The sequence below is a fragment of the Chrysoperla carnea genome, chromosome 1 (genome assembly GCF_905475395.1).
Source record: "Chrysoperla carnea chromosome 1, inChrCarn1.1, whole genome shotgun sequence".
NCBI classification, from domain to species: Eukaryota; Metazoa; Arthropoda; class Insecta; order Neuroptera; family Chrysopidae; genus Chrysoperla; species Chrysoperla carnea.
In genome coordinates, this window is record NC_058337.1 from 48,237,745 (window position 1) to 48,248,399 (window position 10,655).

Consider the following 10,655-nt stretch of genomic DNA (forward strand, 5'->3'; position numbering starts at 1 on the left):
ATCTTGACAATACTTCCGGAGCTACAACTGCTATTTGAATTGTGCATAAAATATTTTTTTTACCTTTATATTTTCATAAATATTTCATTCATATAATTAAATGTGTTCATAAACTTGTTAAAACCAATTTATATATGATATTTATTATGTTATATATTAGTCGGATAAAGGAATACATAAAATAGCCATTCTTCGGGAGTCCTCAATTACAGCTCCGATTTTGATGATTTTTTTTTTCAAAATGATTATTTTTTTAAATCAGAAACATTTTAGATGGGGGAAGTAATTTGGAGGTGGAATAGGCAATGCTGCGACTGACATATCGATAACCCAGCCCAAATCACTAATGATAGTACTTAGTTTGAAATTTCGAGAGAATATTGATTTTATACAGTAGTCATTTAAGAAAGGATTTTTCGAAATGCATTCCCTAATAGGGTGAAATAGAGAATAAAAGTTTGTAAATAAATATATACAAACCGTCACTTTTGAGTTCACTTCTTAACTGATTTTAAAAACTCTTTCACCTATAGAATACTACATTATCAACATGTGACATAGCCGTATTTTCTTATTCAAAATAATTAGGGATTCTCACTTAAAGTTAAAATCCATTAAATAGTTTCAAACAAACTTTCATTCCCTATTAGCGAATGAATTTCGAAAAATCCTTTCTTAAATGACACCTACAGTATAAAATCAATATCATCTCGAAATTTCAAACTTCTATCATCAGCGAGTTAGACTGTCCGTCAATATATCAGTCGCGACATTGCCTATTCCTCCTCCAAATTATTTTCCCTAGTGAAATATTTCTGATTTTAAATAATATACAAAAAGAATCATTTTGAAAAAAAACCAAAAAGTAGCTGTTATTGAGGACTCCCGAGTAAAAACATTCATTGATGCGACTATATAATATATCATTTTAGCCAATGATCTGGTCTGTGCTACCGGAACGGAAAAAAATCTACATTACAATATTATAAATTTGAAAGTTGGTTAATTTGTTCGTTTATGTTTTTTTTGCTTGTTTTGCTGCTTACTACAACGCTAGTATGGAATAGAGAGACATGTTATGAGTAATATTACAGTATTGCATAGGGCTATCCACCAGAATTATTGTGAATATCGCCAAATAGAATGGGCATGATCCCCATACTGCATTGACTCGTCCGCCATAACTATTGCTAATATTACTATTCCCTCAATACAGTATACAATATGTCGTTCACACCGATACTGTAAAGGATTCACAACGATACTGACCTTGTGTTGATAGTCACAAATAATCTCTTACCATGTAGTTTAAGTAATTATCCGTTTTTTAAATGCTTCGTTATTCATATATTATGTTGTAAACGAAGTAGTGTCCGACCGAAGCTTCGGCTTCGGCTTCGGCCAAAAAAACCATCCTCGGTCCAACATTCGGCTTCGGCCTGAATTCAGGCCGAAGCCGAAGCTTTGGCCGAAGGTTCTTAGCAAACGTCGGAATTGAACGAATTGTACTAAATGTTATTATTTTGAAATAAATTTCAAGGTAATTTTTTTAATCATCTTTAGATTGGGTGGTCTTGTGGTTACGATGTCCGCCCCTAATGCGGAGGGGTCTTCTGGTCAAAACCCACCCACGCTACTAATTTTTTTTCAAATATGAAATATGCAATATTTTTAAATTAAGAAAATTAAAAAAAAATTAATATTAAAAACACAAAAGATATACCGAAAAGATATTAGTTCCTACCAGATGCCCACAACACCTCTTGCTCTTTTTATGTTCCACAAGGGTTGACTATAATAACTAACAAGACTTAATTTATGTCGTAAGAATTTATCAAAAATAATATTTATCTGCGAAAATCTTTATCTTGCTCCAACGCTCTTAGGTACAAATACGTGCAGCAGATATATTTATTTATTTATTTATTTATTTTTTTGAATAACCATATGTTTTTGAAGAATTTGACGTAATGTGTTTTATTATCTGAGGTGTACTTATGTTATTTTTAGACAATAGAAATAAAAACGTACGTCATCAATTTTGTTGTTCTAATATTAGACTTAGTAACGTCAAAATATTCATAAAATAAACGAAACTCGTTGAAAAATTAATAATGCAATAGATAATGTTGAATTATAATTATGTTTGTAAAAAATTGTTGTTCTTCATGTTTAATTATAATAAAGTTTTGCAAAATGTTATTACATACTACATTTCAAATAAAATGATTAAAAATTATAAATGATACATTTGTTGTAAAATAGTATAATTAAAAAAAGAGATAACAAAAATCATAAATGAAAATATCTGTTAAAATATCGTTTTAAGCAGTCATTAGTTACTATTAAAGATCGTGAGCCCATAATAAATTTGTTGGAGTGATAAATGTATGTTTTGTAATGAAGACATTGCAGCTTAAATCTATGCTAACGAGTCGAATTTGACAGTCACAATTTAAACTTCACTTTCTTATCAAACTTGCCTTTATCAATTCTCGAAAAAGCAAACAAAAAGAATCATGGAAAATTCAATTCATTGTTCACCCTTTTTTAGCTTTGTTCACAACTTAACAAATCCTTAAATTTCCATTGAATTTTAACTAAATCATGCTCTACTATAATAATAGACACTGAGCCCACAATACCTTGAAAACTTTATAACTCTTTTTGTCTGCTATTTTGAGAATTGGGTAAGGTAATTTTGGTAATAGCCTTAAAATCATAGAAACCGCACTCATATTTTTCAAATTGTGGGCTCAAAGTTTATGATTACAGCAGAGCCTACTCAAGATAAAAATCGATGAAAACTTTATAAAGCTTCAGTTATAAAGTTGTTAATTTAAAACGAGTTTCAGAATAATTTTAATAAATGATTTTTATTTATATTGATGGAAATTATCAGTTCCATATTGAATCCCTCGAGCATCATAAGATTGGAGCAAATCTCTTAAGCATTTCAGAAATTTCATGAAAACCTATTCAGTATAAATTATATTTCTCCTGAATATTGTATATACAAAATATAATAGTTTATTTTTGCATATTGAAAAATTTTTAAAACTCAAACAATTCTTCAAAAACAAGCCGTTTATATCTAAAATATACCGCTGAATGAATTTTTACTTTATCGTCTAGTTTTTTGCTTTGCTGTTAATAAGAAAATGATTAAAAATCATCAAAAAATTATTAACCCCAGAAAGGAGCATCGTCATGGTGGAAGCGCATATTAGTCCATTGAACATTTCTATAATATTACAACTATTCCACCAAAATGATATTATGTGATTTTCATTTACTCTATTTTTGAAAAATTATCTTTACTATATTTAGGTATCAAGCGGGTGATTGTTTTTTGTAATTTTAATTTTTAGGTTGGTTGCAGTAAAGTTTTTTTAGCTTTAATAACTAGAAAATAGTTTCTTTCCTAGTAATTATAGCAATCCTAGCCTGACAAGGAATCTTTAACTTAACGAAAATATTTGTTCTTAAAACGCAATTGTACTAAATATCAAAAAATTCAGCCTTTTAATATTTTTAAAAAAATGTTAGTTTTTAGCACCCCCTCTTCGACCTACAAATTTCTACGGAGCGATTTTGTCAGCAAATCTTGATGTTATTACACAACAATTGTCACAAACTCTAAATCATTATCACTTTAAACTCAATAAAAATCGTGCACGATTTCGAAAATCGAAATCGAAAAATTTCTACGAGCGAACTTGTCAATACATTATGTTAATTATAAAACGTAATTATAAGTTGAAAAATTCTATTTGGATTTTCGGGCCCATTATCATAATTTGCCCACACTAGAAGTTAAAAATTTAATTTTAAATTAAAATTTTGATTTAACCGATTACTTACAGATATTAGTACCTTTTCAAAGTTTTAACCTAATTCAGGAAAATATAATCCTATTTCTGATTTTTAAAGAGAAAGTTTTTTACGAATGCCGGACAAAGAACCTATCTAGTATGTGAATTTAAATGCATAAATATAGACCTCTCCACGATATCTATTAATTATGATGGTCTATTAATAAATTCATATTCACAATAGATCAATAAATATACAAATTAATATAAAAATATATACGTATTGATAAATGTATAAGATTATAAAACTAAAGAATTGAAAGTTTTAATTTTATGTGAATTTAATTATTATTTTTGATTATCGATATATTTTATCTGTAGAAGTCAATAATATTATTATCTTGGTTATTGAATTACTTTTAGAACATCAGTATTCTTTTAGTTAAGTGGAATAAATAACATCAAGTATTCTTAAATTCCAAAATTGATAAAAAGATAATTTGTTTTACGCAAAATCGAGTGCATCGTAATTAAAAGTTAGTTGGCCGTAATTTTTTCAAGAAATGTTTTTAAAAGATCAATAAAATGATATTGTGTCCATATGTTAAGTATCAATCAATTAAATATGGTTTTTTTAATTTTTGTTGATGATTATTTTGTAAGAAGGTACCAACCTAAATGACAACATTTAGGTTGGCCATATAAATTTCACGAAAATTTTTTGGCGCAAAAAGCGTTGCATTCTGGTTTTTAGTCAGGATGTTGATTTGATTCTTGGCATTGCAACCAAGTTTTTATGTGAAGGATTACGTTCACAAAAGAGTCATTCGCGATAACTGTACTTTTTCATATCAAATCATTCCGTACCTTATTTAAATATGAAAATTTTTTAGATAAAGCATTTATTTGATAAAAAAATTAAATAAATCTTATATTATTTCTCTAACCTATTTTTTTTGGGTACGCAATATCTTCCTTATTCCTTTCTCAAATTCCATGATTTACCCCTCTTTTTAAAGCTTATCTTGCTGGCAAATGACGAAAAATCACCGTCTAAAAATGTACCGCTTAGGAAAATCAGGCTAGAGAAATAATACCCAAAGTTTAATTTTATTCATCATGTAATTGTATATCATGTCATTTAAACAAATTCTGCAAGGATCAAGCTAGTTAAATTTATTTATTTTTGGAACAAACAATTAAAGAGCAAAATTTGGAATGCGTTCAAATGCCCCGTGTTGCATTGCAAGTAGCCGTGTGCACCACTTACGGGGTAAGCAAAGGAATCTGAGGTAAGTAAATGCATTCCTTAGTGAAGCACTTCTTACTGTCAATTCACTTATATTTATGATTACAAAGCTAATTTTGTTTAAAAAAGTTCGGTCACTGATACTATAGTACAGTTTTTTTCCTCATATATGTTCGGGATATGATGATACGCGATTTGCGACTGACCATTAAAGAACATTTCCTAACAATGAAAACATCTTCCTGAAAAAATTTCCTGTATTTGCATTGGAAATCCATTTAAATAGCTGTGCAAATACATTTTACAACTACTGGCGGCTGGTGCACTTTGTATTTGGATTTTTTATATATGTTAATATCTCTAAAACAAATAATTAAGATGGTTTTATTAGATCATATATTATCAAATTATTATTAGATATGAAATACATAAATTAATATTTTTTCTTCCACAGAAAGACTTATTGTAGCCTCGCCACTTAATAAGCCCACTTTTATATTACCATTTGTGTTAGTGATTGGTAAGTTCACTTTCTTCATTTACTTCTATATTCAAAGATTGTTGCCAGACGTAAAAATAGAAGAATTAAGTTGATTCTAGTATCTTTTATTAAGATTATACTTAAGTACCACAAAAACAACATATATCTTGATTGATCTTTATTCAAAAGTAAAAATAGTTTTCTGGTTTTTGTATGTTCAGTGCATGTGTATGGGTAGTTATTCAACGGGTATTTGCATTATATGAGGTAAATATCCTGTATAATTAAAGCTATTATTTTAATTGAAAACCTTTTAATTTTCAAAAAAATTATCAGACATTTAACATCAAAATGTTTTTTTTTTCTTTTTTTTAAATTTTTTATATAATAAGTTTACCTTACAGAATAACATAAAGAATCAATTTATAAATCGATTATTTTCTTGTGTATTTGTATATAGTACAAGAAGTACACATTATAAGATCAAAAATTGCAACACTACTCTGAAAATTTCGTGATACGTATTTTAAAGAAATTAAAATAACATGTCAAAGTTGCTGCCTTTAGAAAATTTGGAAATTAAAAATGAAAATTAAAAAACAGTTGAATTAAACTGAAAAAATAAATAAATTGATGAATGTACGGATTGAATGTACGGGTTTGCAATTATCCGCGAGAAACTGATAAAATATGGGGCTTCACGCAAATCAGCTTATAAATGGTGTTTTTTTTTTCAACTTGACATTTCCAAAAAAATATATAACCATCCAAGTATGACAGAATTTTGAAAGTTTCTTTGAATTTTCTTAAAAAACAATAGTTCTCACATAAGAAATCAATGAAAATTCGGTTAGTTTTTGCTCAAATCACAAAAATATTTTATTCCCCTTATCTTTTTTCCCCGAAAAAAAAAGAATTATTTTCAAAAAATGTTTTTTTCATTTCGAAAATTAAGTTGATCACTAAAATTAAACATGCATTTCGAATTAATCGAGGTGTTCAAATAATCAAGCTTTTGTTTGAAATATTATTTTATAAACATCCCTGTTTACCTATGAGGGCGCAAATTAGGACAAAACTTTGGTGCCCTTTTCTCCAAAACTATAAAAGATAGATAAAAGTTGAAAATTTATAGGTAACTTTATCTAGTAATTGAAAATGAAAAATTCTTGGAAAAGAAATCTGGAAAATTCTTTTCTAATGTATTAAAAATTATACAAGCACTGGCATTTAACGCTTTCTATACAGAGTATTTAAACAATTGACTCAGTCAATTACTTGTTCTCACTTGTTCAATTTACATTTTCTATTTCGTAATTTTAAAAGGTTCTTGAACTTGTCATTTTATATTCGTTCAAATTCTTTTAGCCAAATTTTCCGTAAGGTGCTAAGATTTTTGAGATCAGAGTCAATTAACTTTCTTTATTGCTTGTGCTATAACTAATATATCCAAAGACAAAAAGTAATTAGTTAGTGGATGGATATATTTATTTGTTTTATTTTGTTATTTACATAACATTATTTAAGGACGTGGTGTGTTGATTCTGTACACTATATTTTTAATAACATTATTATTTTTGATTTTAACATGATTATTAGTTTAAACTTAACATTTAACTGAAGGTTTAAGAATAATATTTTAATAATTTTATGAAAATATTTAGATATAAAACTGAATTTTGTCTAAATGATATATAATAATGATATTAGCAAATATAATAATGTCGATTTAGAAATAGCTCAATATTTTCCTGACTTTTTTCATATTGGGTACTTTTTCCTCTTCGAATACCATGTTAGATCACGGTAATTCTTAAATTGATAAAGTAAGTTTACTTAGAAATATTTACGCTTATGATAAATTACGAATTTTTAAAAATTTTCAAAATTGTTATAATAATATCAACAGTGACCTCGACATACAACTCCATATCTAGTTATAGGCCAGTCTTGAAATACACGGAGTACCTGCGTTGTGAGCAGAATGGTTTAAGTCTTGACATTGACACGTAAATGGCGACTCCAATACCTACTACCATATCTATACCATCTTTAATAATTATCCACTTACTACCTTTAATAATTATTATCAAAAAATACGTGCCAAAATTTGATGATATTTCGACCATAATTTCTCAAAGTAATAAAGTTTTGTGATAGGTACTGCCGGCTGTTCGCGCTTTTCGGGTTTAGCAAAGAGCGTATTGTAGGTCAATCCCTTTGCTTCCACAACCACCTTTTTCACTAAATTTGGGAATAAATATTTTATATTTGTTCAGGTAAAAAAAAAACACCAATATGCATAGCCAATATGCACATGGCCATTCTATCTAGAGCCACCATCCAGTTATTAATCTGGGAAGTATTGTGATTCTAGCAGAACACTTACTAATTGGTTGTATTTATTATCTACATTCAATACCACTCACTAACTCAATTTAAATATACAGATTTAAATATATTTCATCCTTAACATAAAAATTATAAAGATATATTACAAAGAAAATAATTGAGCGCATGGACCTAAAGAGCTTTTTATGAACTTTTTAGTCTATATTTTCTTCAAGAACAAGCTGAAAACTTAATTCAATTTCTTTACACTTCTCTTTATATTTTTCCCCATGGCTTCCACCAAATTTTAAAAAATTTATATATGTCTACATGTATTAAATTTTTACATTAATTAAGTAAATTAATAGGTCGAGCATAGATGGCACCATACAGTGTGGTTCATAAGTACGTATTTAAAATTAGTATAACCTGGTCACTATGAATATTTTTATGTATTTAATGTATGTATGCAATGTATTTCTGAAATTCTCACAAGATAATTATTTATAAATATTTGATTTTAATCATTAAGAAAGTCAATAGAATCGTATTGAGTAATTCATAAGTCGATAGAAGCGAGTATCAGTACAAATCAGCATCAATTAACAAAATTAGTATTTTTATTATTATGTACATAAGTACTTATGCATCACACTGTATTGCTTTAAATTGCGTCCATTTTTGGATTCTGATTTGTTTGCAGTCTGAGAGGCAACATCAAAAATCGTAACCATATTTTGTGTAAAAAATATATCTCTATAGTAACAAAATAAAATAGTATAACAAAACTATGTAATAATAATTAAAGTTGTACAATTAATTGATTTTGATGTTGGATAACTTCTGAATATTGGTCGTAGACGGCTTTTGATATAAAATTTTAAAAGCATGGCCATAAAATTATTGATTTCTTTATGTTTTTATAATAATAATTAATAAGAAAATATCTATTTTTATTACTTGATATACGAAAACTTAAAAAAAAATATTAAATACAATTTTATTACCATTCTTTCATTGTGCTAGTTATTCAATAATAGATAGTAATATGGAAAGGAACATAGTTCTTACCGGGTAAATATTTCTAAAGCTCAACTATCTACTTCAAGTTGTACAAATTTATCACATACATAAGGCCCTGACATCAAAGTCTTATTCTCTTTAGTTTAACTATACCAATGTATCGATACTGTCGTTCACAAAAATATGGCACTTTAATATTTACTAGCATATATAAGTGCCACATTTTTTTGAACGCGAGTATGTATTGAAATATCCCTATATACAACTATATATTATGTAAAGCTATCCGCCGCTCCTACCGTATTGCCTGTACGTTTCATACAGATTTTTAAAAGTAGACAACGGATTTTGTACCAGTTTTTTCAATAGCATAAATATCAAAATTTTGAGGAAGATTTTGTGTATCAAATATTTTTTTATATTTTTTCCGAACTTCAATTTTTGTCTCTTGGGACTACTAAACATTTTCAGTTCTACACCTACGGCTCACAGGTTTGAGTGTAAACCTACTACAGAAACGGTCCAAAATCCATTTAAATAATTATTATATTTACATCCTGCTGTGGGAACATGGTTTTGTTATGTTATGTCAGAAATATTTTACTTATGACAATTTTGGATATTGCGGTGTTTATGCCAAAAATGCTTAATTTAGCTAAGCATATGGTGCCGTTTAAAATATATATTTGATTTTTTTTGCTGTTTCTTATTCGAAAGTCATTCAATAACCAATGAAAAAATACTTTAGTCAATCATATTTTGGCCCTATATACTAGAAATTAATTATATTATTATAAAAATAGCAGAAAATCGCATATAAAATTACCGCCAAATGAAAAAATTTTGTGGCACTGTGAAATTAATCGCCTCAAAAGTATAATAATCAATAAATACTATTACTAAGCAATTAACTATTAAGCCCTCTCAAAATTAATCTATATAAAGAGCAAAATGTTGTTGCCATAGAAAACTTAATAATAAGTAGTAAAAGCAATAAAATCTAATTACTATACCCTATCATATTGATGAGCCGTAGCCGGTGCAAACGGGCTACCTGTTGTAGGACTACCAAATGAACCATGATGATGGCCACTGGATGATGGAGTTGGTGTATGAGGGTGTGTATGATGACGATGATGAGCTGCTGGGGGTGGTACAGATCCACCACTAGCCGCTGCACCCGCTGCTGCTGCACGTTGATATAAATATGGATAATATGCTTGATACATCTGAACCTCGCCACAGCTCATAATTATTAATACACCACTTTAATAAAGTCAAAAACAATCCACCCCGCACGTTTCAAATTGTTTACACTGTGAATTTGTTTCAAATAAATCACTTCACTAATCATTTAGATATAATTATAAAATTTATAACAAAAATACAACAACAAAAAGAAAAACCTTTTAAAATTCACATTTGAGAAAAAAAAGTCCTTAAAAAATTTATTTTAAAACTATAGGTATATTCTAATACCTAAATGGTGTCATTAACTTTGCACTATTTAACACAGATTACAAAAAAAAAAAATAAAAATATTTAATTGAAGGAAAACAGGTTGAAAACACTATGAAATAGATAGAAAGTAAAAACGTTATTAATAATTTCCGTACACAAATATGTAAAAAATGTTTGTAAATATGTCATTTATTTTTCAATGAGCACGGCACGGCGTCAATTTCAGTAAAATCGCGACATAAAACCGGTAAATAAAATTATTACTCGATATCATCATCCACACTCACTCATATTA

At 27.9% G+C, this 10,655-nt stretch overlaps 1 protein-coding gene across 1 annotated transcript in view; it reads right to left on the minus strand.

Annotated features, from left to right (window-relative positions):
• LOC123305365 (protein vestigial) overlaps positions 1–10,185 on the minus strand; it is a 98,976-nt gene extending 88,791 nt beyond the window's left edge. Inside the window, exon 1 of the mRNA XM_044887064.1 lies at positions 9,913–10,185. Within this exon, the coding sequence (XP_044742999.1) occupies positions 9,913–10,149 (237 nt within the window). The 5' untranslated portion in view covers positions 10,150–10,185. The remainder of the gene's footprint in view (positions 1–9,912) is intronic.
• Positions 10,186–10,655: the final 470 nt, after the last annotated feature.